This window comes from Taeniopygia guttata, chromosome 1A (genome assembly GCF_048771995.1).
Source record: "Taeniopygia guttata chromosome 1A, bTaeGut7.mat, whole genome shotgun sequence".
Taxonomy (NCBI): Eukaryota; Metazoa; Chordata; class Aves; order Passeriformes; family Estrildidae; genus Taeniopygia; species Taeniopygia guttata.
The window spans coordinates 46,172,607-46,196,335 of record NC_133025.1 but is presented as its reverse complement, the minus strand read 5'-3'; the positions used below and the strand labels follow the sequence as shown (position 1 = coordinate 46,196,335).

Sequence of the window (23,729 nt, the reverse complement as noted above, 5' to 3'; positions counted from 1 at the left end):
TAACAAATCTAGGTGGTGGGAGAAATACAGGAAAACATACAGGGAAGGTGGCCTGCTTTGTCCTTGAATTTCTCCTTCTATTGCAATTATCTGCTGAAATCCTCAGAAATAATTTGTGGAAAGTATTTAATATATATGGACATTCTTCTTTGTTCTCCAACTTACATCAGTCTAACACAAAAAAAATCTACTAGAACAAAATTTGTGCTGGCACTAGAAGTGGGGACCCTCTGCTTCATGGACAGACCACATGCAAAAATGACAGCATGGATGTAAGGCTGGCATCTTGAGTTTAACACCTTTACCACACCTCATGTAGGAGGATGGGAACACACCAAAAGACTTCGGAATGCACCACGTTTGAGACAGTAAAGCTATCAATTTACTTGGTTCCCTACCCTAGACAATAAGCATTTTGATGTTGAAACAGTAAAAATCCCCCAGCATCACTTTTTTATGTGCTATTATAGTAACCCTCAATGTTTTATTTGCAAATTATTTCTAAATGCTTCACAGGCTAGGAGAGTTACTGGGATTCAGACAGCATGGTCAGTCACAGAACAAGAGTCAATCCATGATAACTGTCCACACACACCAATTTTACAATAAAACCCAGATCTGAACTAACTTCATTCACAGAGATCTATAATGACACTACCTTACTTTAGTATGAAAAAAGGGAAAAGCACTTAGCTCAGGTTATTTGAATTCCTGGTTAAGAGTTTATCTTCATCTTTTTGCCTCATGAACACTCACCAGACTTCTCAGACTTTAAAACAGCATGCAATGAAAAAAATTGAGCTAACTGTTCTTTGCAATATCCAACTGGTTAATCAGCTTTTGGATGTAAAAATCCATTGCTGCCCTAACATTCAGCAAACACATTACACATATTAGACTAAATAATAAACAGTAAGACATATGTGGCATACTTCACGTGTTTCCCATGCACTACACTTACCTGCATTTCTTCTTTTGTGAAACTGGCTGCTTCATCACCTAGCTCATGTAGATACATGCAGTCTGGTTTTGGACACTGCATATTTTTTAGAAAATAACTGCAATATTTTGTTGTACCTAATGATGCCTGAAGGAAAAAAAAATAAGTACTGGAGGTTAAGAATGCCTTTAATCATATAAGATGAAGTTATACCTAAAAAATTACCTCAAGATTTGAAATTCTATCATAATGCATTTTTGATGCAGATGGACTAAAAAGTCCATTTGTAAGAAATATATATTCTTGAGGATTAGATAATTAGGATGAATTTTTATTTTCATCCAATTTAAATAAATGCCTAAGTAAGAGCCTCATTAAATATTTGCATAATCATAAGGAGACATGTAGCAGGGTCAGGAAATGAATAGTAAATAGATTTGCTATAGCCACCAATTTGGCCAAATCAGCCTGAACACCTGTTTACACAGACACCAAAAGGTGATTGATTTCCCAGGGACCTTTTGAGAGGTGTGGTGTATGGACTACAGAAATGTTCTGTAAAAGCAAACAGTGGGTTTTCACACTACTATTAAGCTATACAACAAAAAAAAACACTACGAGCATGGGGAGGAGGTACACAGGTTTGTCTCAAACTTTCTTTTAAGAAGTTATCTGCTAACCCACCAAAACACAGTGAGCTGGATGCTCACTGAACTTCCACTTTGAGATTAATACCCGGAAAAGAAGTCAATTCTTGATCAGCAATACAAGCATATCCATACAAACAAAACTGTATGCTAATCCCTGATATTAATGTTCTAGAATACATATGCAAGAACATATAAATATTACCACCTTAAGTGTTCTGCCGTCTACCACCACATTATTGACACACTGTATGGCTCTGAGGGCATCTTCTGACCGGATGTAGGTTACATATGCACTGGCACTGGGACCCTAGGAAGAAAACACACATTATTTACTTGTTTTTCTTTCCCCAGACAGATCTGATCATTAAGTCAACTTTTTAGCCGCTCACTTCATAAACTGTTATATTCAGGGCTTGATGTTTTTAACAAGAAACTGACAAAAAAGGTAGAAGCCATAAAAACTCATATGTGATGCATGAAGAGCAAAGAAAAGAGGAAATGCCATCAGTATGTTGCATTAATGTTCTAAAAATACTTAAAAGACATATTATCCCCAAATGCAGATTATTGACTAAATGCCATAGTGCTGCTTCTTTAAAGTTTCTCATCCTGTCTCACAATTTTCAATCTTTCTACATTGCATTTTGTATCCAACTTCGAGAGTCTGGTTGGAAAATGCCTCAGTAACTTTACAGTAATTTGATTGTTGCAAGGCCTTTTTTTCTTTTTACACTCTTACCTATTGCTTAATCAGAAATGGGGAGCCCTAGAATCACTCTACACACATGTATTCTCTAAAGGAATTTAAAAAAATTACGAAGACCTTTGACTTACCTGTGAGCCTGCATACGATGTGCTGTTATTAATGACAACTTTATGTATTTTACCAAACTTCCCAAAATATTCTGGTCGTTTCAAAACCTACAAGAAAAGAAAGTTCAAGTGGTATGCTTATAATTCATATAGAGGTGTACTTATTCTTCTGTGAATAAACAGCTAAAACCTTTAACTAATAAAAAAGCAGGTCTCTCCTAAAAGAGCACAAAGATTTAGATTTGTTTTCCCACATAAAAACACAGTTACTTGCAATACAAAGTATGTTGTCACTGTAGAACTTTAATGACAAATACCCCACATTTCATGCTGTATTTAAAAAAAATCTTTCAGTACTCTGATTACCCAAATGTCATCCTGGCAAAATTTATCCCATTCAGCATAAGACATTCCTGTATATACCTGTTTTATAATTTGATTTAAAAAACAAAAATCATGGTCATTATCATTTCCAAATAACCATACACCTTAAGCTTGCATTCAGCTATGTTAATTACTAGGTACAAAATGCTGAATCCTGACTGCCATGCCCCACACTCCAAAGAAAAAGGGAGTAAACCAATCAGCTCTAGATAATATCAAGTTTTCCAAAGACCAGACTAAGTAAAAGAAGACAATAAAAGAAAATTTCCAGGGACAAGAAAAAACATTTCAGAATCAGTATCATGCTGAAATGAATGAGTGATTATTACATCCGTAAAGCAAAAAAACACTCATCTTGCCCTTCCTGAAATCAGTTAGTACTAACACATCATTTAGGGACCCTGTGCCAAAAGAGAACATCACCAGCATATTAAGCAATTCTGCTGCACAACCATTACCTGTGTGCCAATGAAACTGGCAGCATGTTTGACACATTTATACCAAATGCCTTTTTTCCCATTTCTGTGACAGAAGAAGATACAGAAGTACTGACTACTCAGGCTGAAGCTAGACAAAATAAGGGCATTTCTAGTTCTAGATAATAACATGAGACGTTATAAAGGAAGGTTTCCTCTGCTCCATCTTCATATTAGCATTGGATAGTGTAGGTGAACTGTACTGACCCAAGAACTAAACTACCGCTCTCCCTTGCAAAGCAAGAATCAATGCCTTCAAGAACTAACAGCACCACACTTGGAACATCCCAAAGAGCAACAGAGTATGTTGTATAGATAACCAATCATTCACTGGCCTCTTCTGACTGCTATTTGTTTGGTCTACACCCTCTTGAAACATACTACACCCACCGTGAAGGCATCACTCCAGAAGAGAATGACAATACTAAAGAAATTCCCCTTTTACCTAAGCATATTACAGATTATACTCCTAGAACAGTATAACAGCATAGCCTTCACAATTCTCCTAAGAGCAGGTCAACAGAAGAGGATCCACCTGTACTCCATTATGATCCACAGACCTATTTCCAGAAACAGCACATAGCAGCCAAGCCAAATCATCTCAATTTATGAAGGAGTTTTTTGACTGCTTAAGTGGAAAACTTGAATATATTGTATACTTTTTTTAGCTCATCTCTCTTAGGCTAGGTTTCTTGAAGATCAAGTCACCTTGTGCTATATGCAACATTCAGTAAGTACACGCTATTTTCTGGTATGTCACTGAGAATACTGCTACCAATACAGCTAGTCCGGCATGTCCCCACCCCCCAAATAAATCCTTTCCTAGTTACTTCAAGTATTCAGCATAAAATTATCTGAGGTGAAAAAAAAATTCAACTGTATTTACTACTATTTCTCTTAATTACAAATCCTCCATCTGGCCAAAGAAATTAAATTTCAATAAAAAATTCATATTACATTTTTCTAATGATAAATAGCCCCAAGCCAGTGCTGACAGTTGCTTGCAAATACTTGTTGCTATATTTCAGTACTTACTGAAGTGTTATACACCAGATCAGTTTTAACTTAAACTTCTCTCTTCCCTTTTTAGCCTTCCTTCTTTTCTCCTTTACTAAAAGCAGCTTTTTACACTTGTTCTTTACCAGTCTACCAAAATACAGACCATACTCTATACATCAGAAACAGCCACTTCTGTTTGAGACTTCTCCAGACAATTTAGTCTGATACAGTAAACTTAATCTGGCACAGTAATTTTGAAGACATCTATGTTATCCATATTCTAATTCAAGATATTTTATGCATTAGCATTTACTCCATTGGCCACCTGCACCTATGACTGATCATGAAAGTAAATAAAGCCTTTTAAATATAATCAGTTTTCTCAAATGAAAATCTTCATTTTGATGATGCAGAGTAGTAGGCTAACTTTTTCTGGAGTCTTCCTCTTACTAACTTTTTCCTAAGGACATAATCCTTATGGTTCTTGGAAGTATATACTTCCAAGTGTTAGCTTTTTTCTTCTGTCCCTACAGGTTTGTGTGATACTGTGTATCCTTTCTTTGTAATCCAACCAAGCTCCCATTTCAGAATTGGTGATTCACAACATAGCTGTAAAGTGACAGCAGATCCAACCTAGGAAAATGAGTACCTGAAGAGTCTTTATGCTTATTTTTAGCTTAAAACCAAGCTCCCATTATTAAACAAAGACCAACTCCCTCTCCCAGACCCCACAACCCACCCCCCCCAAAAAAAAAAAACAACTAAATTACAGAGCAGCTCTTTTACTCCCTAAAACAGAGACAAGCACTTATTGAGGTTATTATGGAGCAGGAAGTGAAGTTCCCTTAAGAAGTGGGGTCTCATAGCAGTGAACCTTCTCAACACGTATCCTTCAGGGAAACACAAGGGTATTCCAATGTTTCATGGCAGCAAGTAAAGAGCAAGATCTGAAAGTGTGAACTTCTCACCTCTGGATCTGCTAGGCGCTGAGATAGCCCTACCACGAAGACAAGGTTCTTCTGTACAACCCGTACACTGGCCAAATGTTTGCGATTCTCTGATATCTTCTGTTTCCTCTCATTTTGTTTCTGTTTCTTTTCATTTTTTATCCTCTGCAGCTCTTCCTGGGAGAGTGGTTTGTACACTGCTGGATCTTCTGGATATGGCTAAACATAACAAACAGCATTAAACAAATTCATATAAGAAATGACACCTTTGAAAACCATTAATCATTATGTTTTAATGCAAAAATGTCTTTATTATACTGATCTGATTACTATGGTCACCCTCATTATAGAGGCATACTCAGTTCTTTGGGAAAGGTAAGCTTCTTGCGTATTTTCATGGAATTCTTCCATTTATAGACATAATATTGATTTGGGCAACAACCACATTCTAACCCAGCTACCTAGTCGATTTGGTAACATTACTAAGCAGCTACAACATGACAGCCAACACATCCTGCTATAATTTCACTATCAAGAGCTTAGTGTAAGCAGAATGAAAGCATGCACTTTATATTTATTTCTGATAGAGATCTGGGTACTTAAATATACTTAAATGTCTTGAGTACGTTTAAGAATTTCTGAGGTAAGAAATTAAAACATAAATGTAGTTTCAGTGGTCCACTAAGTTCAAGACATTAACATCATCATACTACTCAAAGTTTACATGGTTCATTTTTAGTGAAGAGACAGATTTCAACGCAGTTAATGACAGTATTCTTGCCATGCTTATGTACCAGTTTGAAATTTGGTCTCTCCCTCCCTACAGGTAATTCCCCAAACACAGATATAACACTGTATATTTTAATCTCAAAAATATACAAGAGAAGTACAAGTATCCTTAGAGTTACCTAGGAAGACTGCTCTATTCATGCTATAAAGGTACTATTTTAGCTAGGTCTTGCAGACTACAGTGCACCGTCCTCTGCCCCAGATTATTCCTCAACGCAGTCCCACATTCCTTACCTGTCACAGTTTTTTCAGACTGAAAAGTCAGATTTCACATTGTACACAGAAAGCAATGCTAAGCACAAAAACAAGTACATAAAATATATCTCAAACAAAAAGAAGAGTCTCTAAACACCAAGAAGTAAAAAACGAGAAGAATACGGGAGATGTGAATTAAGACAAGACTTAAGACAAAGAAGCTAAGCTCAAGCTCACCAGTATGTTGAACTAAGGTCTTTGCTTGTACTACCATAACCAAAGGTTTCAGTGTGCAAGTCCAACAAAAATAAATTTAACTTTTTCCTGACTGTCCTGTGTTAATGACAAGAGTACAAAACTAGTTGTCATACTAAATAACCTGAGAAAAATCTATAACAGATGAAAATGTTTAGCAAATGAAAAGGTTAAAAGCATATCTTCCTCATATTCACATGATGTTACTCAAAGAACCACCAAGTGCTCAGACCTGAAAGTCTTCTGAGTACATCCCTAAACAAATCAAGATCCATTTTTCAGTTTAAAGTTCAGCACTGCTATGCTACATGTGAGATATGTTCTGCAAATATGCTACAGTTGACTTGAGCAGATGGCATCTCACAGTCCAACAGCAAGTCCTCTGGAACATGTTTAAGTATCACAAAGGAATTTAAAGTGCAAGATACTTTTGCAGTAGTTGAAGATGTCCTTAATATGAAAACACAATAAGGACTCAAGTTCCCTTGAAGAACACTCAGAACCATAACATTTCTCAAAAAGATTTCAGTATTACTCTGATTTGTTACTCAGTTAACTCAGAGTTAACGGTGAACATGTTATATATTATATATATATTTGGAATACACTTGATGAACACCAATGACCAACTAGTAAGGTCACTTGAGATTTGCTACAGCCAATTATTATCTTGTGTTTTAACACATCTACATATGAGGACTTCTGAGATGCAGAACAATTTTACACTTAATGAGCTTCTCAAAGTCTGTATTAGACAATCATGTAAACCAAAGAATAAAAATGTTGGGTTTTTACAGGAAAGAAAGATGACTCAGGGCAAAGAGTGAGTTATCTCACTTATCAGTGAGTTCAGGTAGGAATGGGAAGAAAAGTGCACCAGTATAACAGATATAGTTCCAAAACTATGGCTTGCCCTACACATCAAGTGATGTCCTGTCCACAATTCATTCTTTCGAAGATTAATTCCTACTCTACATCCCATACTACGAATGGCAAAACTTGCAAGAGTGCCACTCTCTGGTACCAGGAAGAAATGCATTAAAGGTTTTCAGCAGATTCAGTAAGGCTCCTGAAGGTCCAAGGAAACTACAGCAAACAGTGCCAAAATTCATCAGCTTCTTTCTTACTAAGTCCAGCCACATTCAGAGCATATTCTCAAGTGAGTAACAAGTCAGACAGGATATTTCTCTGTACAGCTATTTGCTGCTGGAGGTCCTGAATATCATTCAAGAAACATCCTGGGTAGCTCAAGCATAACCCTGAACAGAACATTTATATGTTCAAACAGTAGGTTTTATTTCTACAGGAAAGCATAAAAACTCCTAGTAGGAACACAACTAGGCAGCAGCTTCAGAATCAGGGAAAGAGAAACGTCTCCATCTCAGCAGAAAGCTTGAGGCTAGCAAAACCGGAACTTCAGTCATTAAGTAGCAGTAGTAATTGGTGTGCCATCATGGATAACCACACTTGTTTGAGCAACAGAATCTTCCAAAGTTCTCACTAGATACTGTAGAGCTGTATTAAATACATGTTTTATATGTCTATCACTCATATGATATGCTTATAATGCTCCCAAGGAATAGAAATAGTTTGATATATTGACTTGTAGGACCTGTAAATGAATCTGCACACATCTCTTGAATCCCATGAAGAACCCAAACACAACTGAGGGGTAGATGATTTTCCTAGCTATGTATCACATTTGGCATAGTAACAAATTAGGAGATATTGCACATTTAAAGAGGGTGGAAGGCCAATAAGCACAGTATCAACATTTCAGAAACTAATTCTAAAAAAAATACTATTAGAAACCATTTTCCTTTCAAACAAGGGACAAAGTCAGTTTACAGATAGGGAAATAAATTATTTCATCTTCAGAGTCATTGCTTCCCACAGTGCTGAAGTTCACAAACTTGGATGATGGTTCAACTACAAACAGGTACATGCACTGCAGACTGCTGGAAGAAGTCTCTGAAAGCCAAGAAAGGTGGATTGACAGCTGGTGTACTTCACAGCACCATTTGGTATGTTGTTTATGCTGCCTAACCCTACAAATCAGAAGCAGAGAGAGGACTATACATATCAGAAGCTCTCAGGTCTTTCAAAAACTAAAGTGGAAATGCTACTGACATGCCCACATCTTTTTTAAAAAAAATATACTTTCTTTACATACTGTCTCTAATACCTTAGCTGACAAAGGATTTGAAATCCAAACAAAGTAGCTATCTCTAGTGGTATCAGCATTGATGTATTTTCAGATGCAAGATTGTAGGAGATATCAACATCACTGATTCACTAAGTTTAGCTGACACCTTTCACTTAAGTTATACCAATGCTCTTCAGAAAAAAAACACTGAGGTTCCCCAGCAAGTGTTCCATTATGGAATATAACCAAATTTTCTTTACACTAAGTGAAATGTAGTCCTCACAAGAACATCACCAAAAGTTCGAATTTCTCTCTTGAAGTCTTTGTTTATCTAATCAGAGATGGCCCTTGATGAATTCTCCATCTTCCTGACTAATTTTGTCTTGTTATTTCAGTTTTGTTTCATTTCACACTTTTTTTCCCCATTGCCCAATTGTTGAAAGCTGAGCTGTGATTTATTAAGCACTTTGGTTTTGTCATTCCCAGGTAGGTCACATTCCTTCCACAGAATAGATGCACCAACATTTCTGGAATACTTGTTGTCTTGCTACCAAGTAGGTCCTGAAACAAGAGAAACAACGGAAGTCAATGAGGTTTATGCACAGTATACACCATTATACTTACATTAAAAAAAAACCAAAACAATTTCCTATCCATTTCAAAATATCAATTGTTACACCAAACTACTCAGTTGTGGGATTAAAAGCATAGGAGGAAACACTGATATGTGGAGACTGTGCATTGAGACTAAGTGTTCCTTTTACACAGAAGTACTAGGAGAAACATGGACAAAGCATGTTAATTTCTTGATCATACATCTAGCACTATGCTATTTTCCTCCATCTCTAACACAAAGTGCTAGATCTCTCATAGGAGAAATGTCATGATGTCAAGGAACTGGAGAAAAAGCCAAAGCCACACCACAGGAACAACTGTGTATCAAAATGATATTGTTTGGTGGAAGAGCAAAGTACTTAAACATAAACAAGCTAGGCATTTTTGTTGCTGGATTTACAAAGTGCAGGAACTGACACTAAGGGCTGAGAGTGGCATGCTCTAATTAAGCAATTGAGATGGTATGTATTATTCACGTGATAAACAGGACTTAGAGTGCTGAATTGTACAGAAAGGATAATAGAAATATCACTGCAGAGACAAAAATCACTGGCATTACAATCAGAACCAGCAAGTCCGCTGATCTGCAAACCAGCTTTTGGCTACAGAAATCTCTTCTGAAGACAGCATACTTTTATTCTAACTTGTCTAGTTAGCAGCTATTTCATTCACAGATAAAAAAAAATCAATTAACTGGAAGAAACAGAAAGCCTTGCTTAGTATCTTACAACTGGCTACACCTACTACCTACACCTGGAGGTCCTGAATATCATTCAAGAAACATCCTGGGTAGCTCAAGCATAACCCTGAACAGAACATTTATATGTTCAAACAGTAGGTTTTATTTCTACAGGAAAGCATAAAAACTCCTAGTAGGAACACAACTAGGCAGCAGCTTCAGAATCAGTATTCTGAATTCAGAATTCACTATTAAGTGAATTAAATTCTTAAGGGCACCAGGAACCCAAAGCCAGACAGTTCCATTTTTTTTAAATAGGTATTTTTGGAGCTAGAATTTTTTTATATTTATTATTTCTCTATAAATAAGACTATTTTCCAAGTCTATTTCAGAAGATTCAAATGAAGCTTAGCAAGTTTTTAACATGTTAATATTAAGACGTACCAGTTTCGAACCAGCATTTAAGTTTAATTTGCACTAATTCACACTTTGAACCTTGCTAAAGTAAATGTTTGTGTACTACTATTATTCACAGGAGGAAACCTAAGGCAGACTAAATCAATTGACTGCAACCACATGAACATATTCTGCATGTGCAGATATTAAGCTATATAACAGTTCAAACATGTAGAAGTACTCTCTCCTGGGCAGAAGAAACCACAAGCTAACATCTTTTCAGTTAGAAGTGAATTAAAGAAGCTTAGGAAGATAATGGTATATATGCAATGCACAGTTAAGATCTAATAGCATAGGTGCCACTACAGCACTTAGCCAAGCTATTTTATTACAGAATTCTCCAAAATCTCCCCCAAACACCTTAACCTAAACCCCTGGACAGGGAACTTGTTCACTGCTCCTCTCCGTGGATTACTGCTCAAATTACTGGGTAAGTCACACTGCATTTAATAACATTGGCATAAACAGTAAATTTCTATTATAATTGTAAATAACATACTCATCCTTGGTTTAATATATGTTTATCTGCAGTCCATTTCACAATAAGTATCCTGCACTGCTATACTCATCCTAACAATATGGAATACCTGTTGAAACCATTGTACCTACTATAAACTTTCCTGCTAAAATTTTGTTGCTTGGCCACATTCTGTGCTTCAGCATGTTAAGTGGCCACAATCAATGTACACCATAGTAGTCACAAATGGAAAAATGCTCAGATCTTTCCCCAGAAGCCTTACTATGCACAGACAGGGACTACTTAGACACACTGAACACAAATACACATACCTGGTTCCTTCTGTCCAGCACACTTCAAAAGACGGCATCTTCACTTATTTAGTGCTGCAACTGTGTAGCTCAAGAGGATTTATTCCCAAAATCCTGGTGTGGTCTCTGCATCACAAGGTCTTTGTCTATGCCATGAAGAAAATGCCCTCCTCAGCCAGCCTTCTTCATGCCAACCTCTTATAATCCAGCAATACAGCTCCAAATCCACTCAAGAATATCTTGTAGTCCATGAATGAAGAATCAAGATAATCCTCATCTGTTATGAAAGATGTCTCCTTTCTCTCCCGGAGTGGCCAGTATGTTTCAGTCCAATTGTAGCACTTACTTGAGGTTTCCTCATGAAAAAGTTTTTCTGAGCAAACTGTATCCAATTAAGCAGAATATTTGCACATCCAACAATAGGGCAGAGTACTCCACATTTAAGAGTTCAGTATATTTCAAAGAATTTAGACACCCAAAACCAGTGAATAGCACACTGCTTCTGTGATTCTTCAAATATATTTCACAAACTTCGAATAACAAATAGGTAAATATAGTGTAACAAATCCAGGAAAACAAAGCAACTTAGACAAGGAAATTCCAGAAATCTCATGCTGTATCAGAAGAGTAGAAATTTTCTTGTACTATAGGAAATGACTATACATCACGTGTCATCTACAGCAGGTATCCCGAGTGGAGAATTACTTGGCTGATGACATGTGGATCTTTCTTGCAGAACACATAGCTCAAATATTGCAGCAAACTTACAGAACTTTTAAACAAACTTGTTGCTGTGGGAGAGCCTTCAGGCTTGCAGAGGCATCCAAACACAGGTGAACAGTAGCAGCTCTAGTGTAGCCAAAGCCCAAAAGAGCAGCAAGAAAATATTACTGGAAGTGCTTATAAAATACTGTGGCAGTGAATAAAGATAGTGAGACCAAGTAAGATTACTTGGGGTCTGAAAATGAAGCTGTAACATGAGACAGGAAGACAAGAGAGGCATCAACTAGGGACAGGATCATTATTAAATAGTAGGAGAACAAGATGACATAAGCAACTGCAACTACGAGAAAGGCCAGGCAAGAAAGTTACAGTCAAGGGAAGTCATTAAAGACAAGAAGCTACTGAAAAGGAATTTTATTAAACACTGAAGATAAAGAAATAATGAGTTTAAAGAAAACACTAGAAGGAGAAATAAAATAATTCAAAGGAAATAACAGGCAACTTGGTGAAGCTGAAGTTTACAGTTGTGGCCAACCAAATCAGCCAGACATCAAGACAGGGAGGTATCAAGTACTACCTTCAAGCATTTGGCACCAAGATCAGAATACTACGCAAACAGTCTAGATTTTGAAATGGTTCAAAATTTAACACCACTGGATAGCTTTCTGAAGGTTTTTATACATTTAGGACCCACTAAAATGTGGATTAAAAGCCCCAGTGCCACAAACAAAACAAGCAGCTGCTTTATAAACTTGGCTCTCAGTCAGCTCTGTCAGTTTAGCCGAACCTTAGCTCCCAGCAAACCCGATGCTGGAATCCTCACTATTCTTCCTGAAAAATATTTGTTAATACATGAACACCCCAATTCACAGGATTTTTATTTTTGGCAGTTTTCTCAGCATCAGCATGCCTTGGTTCTGATCCATAGCTTCCCCTATCTCTCCAGTTCTGAATTTAATAAACCAAGACCGGTTATTTTGTAACAGCTTCAATACATATGCAGACAGAATCTGAAGGATCCAACACCTCACCCTTGATCTAGGCCATGACTAGATGATCGTTTCCCTGAAGGAAAAGGATATCTTTGGTACCAACACAATACAAAGGCCTTGTGAAATATGCAAGACAAGTCGCTGTTCCAGGGATTTACCTTTCTGCAAGCAGGACAAAGTCCATTCTCATCAGTGCGAATACGATGCCAACAGAAACGACAGATTTGGTACCCACAGGTGCAAGGGAAGAAATTGATGTCATCAATTTCCAGAGGCTCCATGCAAAGAGGGCATTCCACAGGGTCTTCCTTAGCGTCAGGGCTGCGAGACATCTTTATATGTTCGCAGAGCAGCAAAAGTTTATAATAACTTAATAGACTAAGAAGGTCAGCACTTGAAGGTCTGCAAGAGAGAAATAAAAAGAAAAAATGGTATTAAAATTGTTGACAACTTTTCTGCTGTATCTTTTAACATTTCAGTTTTTCTTCATCACTTTTCTTCTCCCCACACAAGTTACCTACTAAAACACAAGTTTCTGTCAAACCAACTCAATTGTTTTTTCCTACTTATAAGCCTCACAAATAATATGAAAGATGGTACTGGTGATGCACCTTCCCCAACTGGAGAGACAAGCACTCTGGCAGTTCACTGGCCTGTTTGGGTTTCAAAATGTAGACTGCAAAGGAATCAGCATACTCCATACACTGTTGTATGCTATCTATGTTAACCTCTTTTAACTATTGCTCTCTTGAAGCTCTTTACAAATCCTAAGTCAAATCCCTGAATGCGGGACAATGTTTACGATCAATTTATTCCTTTGCTCAGAGACTTAGAACAATGAGATTTGCAGTAACATTTAGGTCATCCATTCAGTCTTTTGAGTAGGTTACAGAATTAACAAACAAAAACAAAGAAAGCTCCTTACTCAGGATAATTTCTTTTGTTTGTCTATCTCATTGTTTTGGTCCAGAGATTGATCTGAGATCATCTTCAGGACTACTGCATTAGCCATGATTTTTCAGGTACACATCTTTCTACATGCATCAAACTTCCATCCAAGTCAGTTACCCTTTTCATCAGCACTCAATTCACACCAAAGCCAAAATACACACAATGTGGTTGAAAAAACTCAAGTTATAATTTGGAGTTGAAGAAGGCCAATATTCAAGTCACTATTTTCTTAATTGATTTCTTGAATTCAGCCATTTAAGTATGCTTCTACTCTCAGTGTAAGGATGCAGCACAGGAAATTTACTTTCAGACTCAAAACAAGACACTTGGAGTCACCACTGAGAAAATTAATTTGGGTGTTTTCTTCTTATTTCTTTGAAATGCCACTCTGGATATATGAAATTGTATCCAATATCAACAAGTTGTCTCCATCTGCTGCATGAGATATGCATGTAGATGGGGCAGAAATCAAGAGCAACAGTAAAATTTTTAGGTGGACCTTTGGAAGAAAAATAAAAGGAAAAAATGAACAAAAACTAAAAGCCCATTGAAAAATACTGAAAAGACATGACTGGAATTGACAGCTGAATGGTCATACTAGCTCTAATGAACTATACCACTTCTTTAGAAATAAGTGAACTCTTAAGTTTTTAAAATCCAGAATTCTTTTTGCCATCACATTTTCCCCAAAACATTAGTAATTGAATTATAATTGAACCTCACGCACAATCTGGAAAACCCCTCTACTCTCCCAAGAAGTTTTCTGTTTCATTTCTAACCAAAAGCTGCTGGATTGTGTACTATCCAATATTTCTCCAGGCTTTATGAGCAAATCCAGAAAACAATTATCACACACCTCTGTCTGAAGAAGAGTGACATTTAATTTTGTCCCTGGAAATAAGATGAATGAATATTGTGAAATCAAACCCTTGCTCACAGATTTCAGGATGGTCTGATGTTAGCCTTACATAGCATTGATTTGATACTTTTACCGCCCCCGCCCCCCCAAAAAAAGAAAAACCAAACAACTGGTTGTATTTTGATCTTCCTCACCCCATATCATACTTTCTTGCATGACATCTATCTTTAAAAGACCAAGAGGTTCCAGCTCAAGTTGGAACCCCCCACCATACAGGATTGGATTTATCTGGCATCAGTCTGCAATAATTGTCCCTGTCTGCACACTATTTCAGTGACAGAAATTCCTCTACAAGCAGCCAGGAAAGAACCCCAAGGAAGAAAAACCACACATGCACGCAAGCAAAGCACCAACCAAATACACAGCAGAGAGCACATAGCCCTGTGTGGGAATGGCTGCCTTGTCACCAGGTTAACCTGCAATCATAGGCTGATACCAGAAGACCAGACTACCTGCAATTCCAACTAGTTTGGTAGGCAGTATATCCTAGAAGCACAAAGTGTACTTCTGATAAACATATACCACTGCCTTTGAGAGAAAAAGGTCCACCGGATGACCACAAAAAAGTAAGGATGAGAGAACAATTATTAGATGCTGTAAGTATCACTTCTCTATATAGTATGCACTAGCAACAACACTGTCCTTCCTCTTTCCGACCATCACAATAACTAAAATCAAACAGTTAAACTACTATGATAATACAGCAGCTTTCATTATCTATGCTTTCATTCATGGTATAGTCACAATCATTCTGACAATCTCAAAAGCAGGTTCTGGAAGTTTACCAGTGTTTGCTACGGAGAACACTAGCAAAGAACTACAAAGAACTGACCTGAAGGGAAAAAAAGATCAGTTTGTTTGGGAACTTTGTTTTAAAGAACACATCCCCACTGGCTGAAAAATGGGAGGGACTCTTAAAAGGCCCCAAAACATCATTTAAGTGGTTATTAGGCAGATAACACACACTTTTACAGTAGCCTGTAAACATTTCATGTAAGCTTTTCACACTTGTATAGCAGCAAAATCATAACAACATGAAAGTGACTTTAAACCAAAGCATGGGATAAACTTTACAGATTTTGTTCTGTTTGGCTTTGGATTTAACTTTGTCACAGATCTCCCAATAACAGGTCAGTAAGCACATAGCGTATTTCCTTCTGCTTCATACTCATTCCACACATGCTCAGCAGCTCTGAGCCTATTGAAACACATTTAAGTAAAGCTATACTAGTATTAGTGAAACTGTAGTTAAAAGAGAAGTTTTGTCACTACAGTAAAATTACTGAAATTACTTCAGAAGTTATTATTTGGAATCTCCACTGAGAAATGTCATCAGTTCATGTGGAAAAAAAGCATTACATATTAGCTAGTGCCTCTGGGATATGCAGATGAGCTCTAACAAAACTGCAACATAATTAACATTTATGAGTTGTTTAAGTTAACACTAAGTTCAGCAGCTGCTAGCAATAATGTCAATAGCTTGCTTCAGTCAGCAAATGGCCTGTTATTTTAAAATAAGGAGTAAGGAGCAGCTGTGCTCCATGTTTCTTGAAACTGAGGAAATATTTATTTACTTGGCTACAGACCATTCAAGCATCCCATTTAGAGATTCTCCACTGAAGTGTGTCTCCATTTCATACCAGGATTTGTGTCTGAAATCTGCAGAAATCTTCATGGAACAGTGCTTGTTGTTTTTCAAAACTGGAATAACATGCAGAGTAAAGCATCAAAAATCCATTCTGTATATAGTTCATGCACTACCAGGAAACACAGAGTAACTAGCCAGCTCTAAGACTATTCCAAACAATTCCAGATTAACAGCTCAGGAAAACTAATGCAGCAATAGCAAAAAAACAAAAGGCAGTATTACATGTTGTGCTTGATCCAGTTAAAAGAGATTCTACTAATCTCACCTCAGGAGAAGAAAAGGAGGAAGATTGTGCACATCTACACATGCTTTACAAGCAGATAGAATTTGTACATACATATTATCCAAAATGCTAATGACTGAAGTCAAATATAGCTCCAACAGCTCCATATCCAGTTTACAGGACACTATGTCAAAACATTCACACAGAGATGAAGCAGAAGTGGACAATGTCCAGCAGCATACTTAGGTGTAGCGATTTTGTCAAAAGTAATACCCAAACTACAGAAATATAAAGTTGCACACTTTATCCCTTCTACCATACCAGCTAATAAGTTCTTTTCCAAACAAGTACAGAACAGAAAAAATTGAGACATTTTTATTAACTTTAAGTGCTTATTTAGCAGGTGACAACTGTGTCTAATCAGCTTCCCCAAACAATTGTTACTCCTGATAAAATCCTCTGGACTTCGCAGCTGAGGAAAAAGCGATCCTACTCTTTCAGGGTACTCACCTAAACACAACTTGACTTCTAATATACCTGGTGATTTTAGCCCATTTAGGATGCAGATGCTTGTTGCCTTTCTCCTTTGCACTTGAGGTGAGCAAGTTTAACTTCCAGAAGTATATCTTCCCTATTCAATTTTAAAAGGGGTCATTAAAAAAGGAGGGGAGGAGGCAGGGAAAAAAAAATATTATGCCTTCTTTTCCTAATAAGTTTGAGACTTGACACACACTCCTCATCTCTCCAAAGCAGACATGAGAACATGCAGCAGTTCATTTTAGTAAACACATCTCTTAAGTTCTCCTCCAGGAGGGCAGTTAGCTCCAGGGAATACAGATACCTTCTTCCCACACAGTGGAGTGAATCCAGCCTTACTACTTGCCTTAAGAAAACACAAGTGTCAGACAGAAGTTCTCAAAACCTCAGTAAAGATTCACATCCCAGAAAGTATTTGGAGACTTAGGGCCTCTTGAAGGAAAAAAAATCCAGACGTGCATTAGCTAATGTTTCACTTAAAGTTCAAACATACCTGACACTTGAAGTGAAACAGGTCGGAGTCTATGCACTGAACCTTTAGAAAGGGCTCATTAAACTTATGCAAACAGAAACCCAAGCTTTTTTTCATGGCCTTGTATCTCTTGAAACTCATCAGCCATGGGAAGTCTCAAAACTTCAGTGTATGTAGATGCTTGCCTGCACAATGCTACTGGGAAGGCAGCTCCCCCTGGCAAGACCCCTGCTCGCACTCTGCTGAAGGATCACTTCCCTTTCTACGTTTGACTTCCGTGTTGATCCACATGCAAGCTGGAGAGAGAAAGGTAAGGAGACTACAGACAGCAGCAATAATGGGTTATCCCTTCCTTGAAGCAGGGGAGAATCAGCAGTTCTGTCAGGACAGCAGTCTCCTTCTGGCCAGCTCTGCCAGGGGGCAACATTTAAATCGGCTGAGGCACATTTAAGTAAACCTGCTTCCACTAGTGACTGCTGGAAGGAAAACATCCACCTTCTTCAGACTGCAAGTAAGAAATGCTATCACTTCATTGCACTGCAGTGACCACTTGAGCTTCACATTACAACCTTTCATAGGCACACTACAAAGAAAAGCCCATTTTTATGGATTTAAGCACACAGAATTGAGGGAGATTCGGTGAGTTAGTAGATAATCCATATGGCAGAAAGTTCACATATGCACATACCAAATTTTTGCAACAGACACAAGACCAGCTGTTTTCTTGAAGTCATACACACAATTCAGAAGAAATCTGTGAAACTTCCACAGAACTTGCCATCTCTTTGACATGCTACCCTGTATTTGCCTGTCATTTTTTTCAGCCCTACCAAAGAAGAGGGGTCCTTTTCTCCCACCAGCCCTTCACTCACATTAAAATACAGTGATACTTTACAATCACCTGATTAGCAACAATGACATATGAGAAAGCCAAAATTTTCAGGAGTACTGAAAAGGAGCTATGCTTTTCTGAGTTTTACGGCTCTGTTACTGACTGGGAACAAAGACACTTCAGTAGCAGCAAGCAGGCTCCTGAATTCATCCAAGTTAATTTTCATTTGAGACCAATGAAAAGTTCACTTCCTACTTCTATTTCCTGACTGTGCTGAATATTTAAAAGCAAAATGTACTACTGATTGTAAAAACATGTCCTGTAATTACAAAGTCCATTTTCCCCCATGTCCTTTTTCTGGGATGTTTATTACTCTGTTTGTAATCTACAGCTACATTTTGATCACAAGACAAACAACATCTAAGAAAAGTTAAGACATTGACAAAGTCCCAAATGTTTGGAAAGTATGACCAGGAGTCACGCAGTCATCTGAGTATTTCTAAAAACACTGTTACACTGGCTAGGATTATCCCCAAGTTATTTAGCTCAGAGGTCAAAACTGAAGCCTCTAGAAACTCTTCTGCTTTGTGTTTCCCTACAGGTGCCTAGGGAGCTCACACTCATGGTCTCAGATTCAAATTCTGACAGTGTAAGCAGCTGTACCATCACTTGAATCAAAAGACCAAAACATAGCTATCTTTGCATTCGGTGATATTTAACTAAATCAATCCTCCATCTCCTTCATCACACAGCCATACAGAAGCTTGCTCAAGTATCATGAAAACACAGAAACAAGCATCTAGAGGTAGCAACTGCTCAATCAGCATGTTTGGCAACAGTGCAACACTCAGCCAAAGAAACCTGAGAAGTTTCCACCTAATGCCTTCAAGACAGCTAATAGCAAAAATAGTCAGATGACTCCTGCTAAATGAAAAAGGAACTAATCATTCTTAATAAACCCAATGTGAAGACAAACTATTTTAAGACTTATCTGGCAAAGTAAAAGAAGTTATGGACCACAAAAAGGTACTTTTCTCTCATTTAAACTGAACCAAGAATTGGTCATTATTGGCTTATTGTTACAGCAACCAGAACACTGCACAAAGGGCTACAAACTATCAGTGACACATGAATGCCAAGTAAGATATTATTTACTCAGATAACCTACCTTCTTACAAGTCATGAATAGAATCAAGACAATTTATTGAGAAAGAAAAATGGACAAATAAGATTTTGAAAAATTCATCCACAAGCTCATAAAGGTCTGGAAGACAACACTACCCAGCATGTAGGTCATCTCACTCAGTGAAATTAAAAGCATAGTATTGCCCTATAATTGTAAAAACTAATTTCCCACATTCATTCACATTCTGTTCTAGGATTCCTTCTCTTCCACTTTCTGCATGCCCCCATTCATTTTCTGTACTTACAGCACCATATATATAGATATTATACATCTAAAGCAATTGGATAATGAATTAGAAATGGGCTACACAATTATTAGTTTATGTATTTTAAGTCTGTGACATACAGAGACCATGTAATATTGGTATATGTATTCCAGCATGGTTATTTCCTCTGACAAAGCAGATGCTCAAGCAACAAGTGAAGCACAATAGTTTATACCTGTACACATTTGTATACAGCAAATCATGTATCACAAATTGTTGTCAAAGGATGTTGCAGAGACCATAGCATGTAATACTAAAAAAAATATAAATCTGTCTGCTCCCATTAAACATGAGATACTTTCCATCTGAACTATTCTGAATTCCCTAAATCTCTCATTACTGGGAAAAAGGGTACTACTCCATTCCTTGTCCCTTTCCCTCAGAGCATCTGCTACCAGTCACTGTCAGAAACATGATCTAGATATACCAACTTGCCAATCATGCAGCAACCACAGGTGGCTATTGAACAGGCTGTTTGGGGAATGGAGTGTCTTTATGGTGCTCACATGGCACTCTAGCACAAAACACTCACTTTGCAGTTGAGGAGTCTACACATCACAGTGCCATAGTTCAATTTTTCCACAATGCTGTGTTCTATCTAGTCCCTAGTAAGGTGCTACATACTCATACATATGATCTACAGACCAATTTAGAACTTAAACTCCAAAATTCATGAAAATTCAACAGCCAGCCCAAGTCACCACATCACCAATACCCTTCCCCTTTGCACTGCCATTCAGGATATTCTTCCATCTCCCATGTCACAGCTCATCTCTCTGCCTCTCACCATCTCCCATTTTCATTTGACCTCCTGGCGCCATTCAGGCTATTCACATTTCTGTAGGATACCTTCACCCAAAAGATGAAAAAAACCAGCATTTGTTCCAGGCTTCCAGGTGTCAGAGGTTTTATCAGTCCATTTCTTTCTTCACAGAAGAGGTGAGAACATGCCATTCTATAACACATTTCTTGTGTTAGCTTGTACTAGATAGCATACTTAATAATAATGGCAAATATTCTCAGATCCAATTAGAAAGAACAGCTCAGGTCTGAAGAACTCCACATCCTTTAAAGAGCAATGACCCAGAAATTCTTAGATACACAGGAAAAATCAGCCCACTTGAGGCTGTAAGACTGTATTTGAATGTAATCCATTTGCATAACCCTGCCTGCAGCCATCACCTTCTGGATAGTTTTCCAGAAGGATTTACTTTTGACCTGTTGCTCCAGCTGCATGAGTTCACACAGACTTAATATTCCAACTGGTCTGATCTCAAAGTCATACCATCACTGAAGAACAATCTGGCACAGAACACCAACACAATATGCTGAGAATGAAGCATATAAATTTTTTTTAGCTTGCATTCAAGGACAGCTCAGCTTTTACACTGTAAAAAACTCCTGATTTGCATTTTCACAGTGTAGCACGAACAAGACCACTGCAGCATCTTTACAAGTCCTAGCCTGCCTATCTAGCTGTACTCTCTAAAACTACAGCAGTTATACTGTCCAGTGCATAAAACCTGTAAGCAGCTTTCTTATTAATTCCTGGATATTTATCTTATCCAAACGAAGGAAAAAGATTCTAGATATACCAACTGTTGCAGTTAAAACTCCTGCAAACAGATCTCCAGAGATTTAAGTATTAGATAACTGTCTTCCTCTATAGCAGAAGAATTCTCTTATTTGCCCCTGAAGTAGTAGGTACAGAAACAGTACCACACAAAGCATAATGAAAGGAACTTAACTGGTCATCAGAGAAAAAGCACACTACACATGAAATTTTTCTCTGTTTTTTTTACAAATTTCTAAGATCTTTAATCGTTAACAGGGAGCACTTTTCTCTTGGGGTAATAGTATCCAGTAGCTAACACATACACTTCTGAAATTATCTTGGGAATAATACTTGGCAAGTTATAGCTGCTAGGGGCAGGGGAGAACAAGCACAAAAAAGGGGGCTAGAAGCTGATCATACTGAAGACATATGCACTCTTATTTGTAGCACCATGTACTATAAAGACACACATATATTCCTTTAGCCAATAGGAATTACCAAAATGGCTTGTAGAAAATTAGCTATACAACCCAAATCAGCATGATCACACCTTATGGCTTCTTTTCTCAACCTGCTAAGTGTACCAAGAACCTTACAAATTCTTTAACTCTCCTTATGAAGTGTCAAGTTGTCACAGCAATATTAAGTGATAACAAACCAGGGATGTGTAGGAGCCACATACTAGTATTATCAAAAAACCCTCACAACAAGACACACAGCAAGTAGTGAATTTTCTGTTTATACATAAGTGGGGGGAATTAACCATTCCACATGCCTAGCCTCTAGCCAAGAGCTCCCTTGAATACTGTTTGTGATTTCACAGATTGAGATGCTTTTCTTTAATAGAAAGAGTACAAATCCATGTATAAGTTTTCTTCTTTGTTACCGAAACATGAATAAAACTAAGAATTATTCACTCTGAAGCTTAATAACACAGCTGAATACACTTCAGATCGAGGGTATGGGAGATCCAGCTGGGGTTAGTAACTACTCCTCAGTTCCCTTCCATTACTTTCCTGATTTCAGGGTACCAACTAAGACACCAGAAAATCTGAGACAGAAGAAATTTTAAGTAATTCTCAAAGGTTTTTGTGTATATGTTAAAAATTTATTTAAAACAACCTTCATAAACAGGTAACAGTATTTAATGTTTGTTTCTTCTCTGCCTTCTCAATTAAAATGTTTTTATTAGGCTTCAACTCATGCAGTTGTCCAATATTTTCAAATAACTTGATCTTTACAGAGCAACAGTTATTATGTGACTTTCAAGTAATTTTAAACAGCAAACATGAACATAATACCAGCCTAATTACTGATTTCTTAACAACAACAGTATTAAATTTCTCATGTTTTTCTATAATCCAAGAAAGCAAAGACTTTTTAGTTGGGTTGGAAGGGGAGAAAAGCACCCAAACAAGTTTAAGACAGAAAGGAAGCCTTATACAGCTCATCTATAGGTTCTGGATGAGTAGTGATTCCAGCTTGAGTGCTTCTGCTAATCAAGTAATAATTCAAAGCATTGAGCCCAGACAAATAAAAACTCTTTGTCAAAGTCCACTTCTAAGTGTCCACAATTCCATCTTGAAACTCACTGGCAGCTGATGCCAGAAATTAGAAGACTGGCAGAGTACTACATTGGAAATGTTGTCTTATACTAGTAAAACACAAACTTTTACTGTATCCCTTCCCAGGTCACAAGCTGTGAAGCACCTATGTCAATGCCTCCCCAGAAGTTTGTACTTTATGTCTAACATTAACTTAGGAAAAAAAAATTCATTTCACTCTGCAATTATGCAAACGCTTACAAAGAATCCAAATGAACATCTGATTCTGCAAGACTGTAGCTTTATTCCTCACAACTCAGGGTCCTACTAGATGCCATGAAGCAATAAAACCTTCACAGGTCTTGTTAAGCATGAACTGTGATAATCAGAATACAGATACAGAATGAGCCTGTCTCACTCCTAAAAGTTTCTAAAAAGACCTCAAAAGGAAAAAAATTAAGGGAAAAGTAGCCTAATATGTATATAATAAAATCTACATTCTTTAATCAGAGTCAAAAAACAATGGAGCAAACTCCAGAGATCCCTCTCTGAAGCTGCAGCTACTTCAGTGGAAAGCTAACAGGATCCGTATTTTTCTGTCTCAAGGCAATGTTTCCACACCTAGGTCAGCCCTAGGAGCAGCAGCATCAGCAGATGGCTACTAACTAGAGCTCTTGGCTTTAGCTGAAGAAGACCACAATAGAGTAAGTAGTGATAATGATCAAATCCCTGCCCAGTAATCACCATACAAGCCATTCTTGAAAAGGTCA

The 23,729-nt window shown here is 37.5% G+C and overlaps 1 protein-coding gene across 5 annotated transcripts in view; it reads right to left on the bottom strand.

The window, feature by feature from the left end:
• The window catches only part of CNOT4 (CCR4-NOT transcription complex subunit 4), a 77,470-nt gene that overhangs the window by 30,614 nt on the left and 23,127 nt on the right, over nt 1-23,729 (bottom strand). For all 5 annotated transcript variants that reach the window (XM_030262534.4, XM_030262567.4, XM_030262551.4 and 2 more), the window contains exons 2-6: nt 12,986-13,229; nt 5,231-5,428; nt 2,425-2,511; nt 1,796-1,897; nt 962-1,087 (exon numbers count right to left, since the gene is read on the bottom strand). In XM_030262534.4, the coding sequence (XP_030118394.3) occupies nt 962-1,087; nt 1,796-1,897; nt 2,425-2,511; nt 5,231-5,428; nt 12,986-13,159 (687 nt within the window). In that variant the 5' untranslated portion in view covers nt 13,160-13,229. The remainder of the gene's footprint in view (nt 1-961; nt 1,088-1,795; nt 1,898-2,424; nt 2,512-5,230; nt 5,429-12,985; nt 13,230-23,729) is intronic.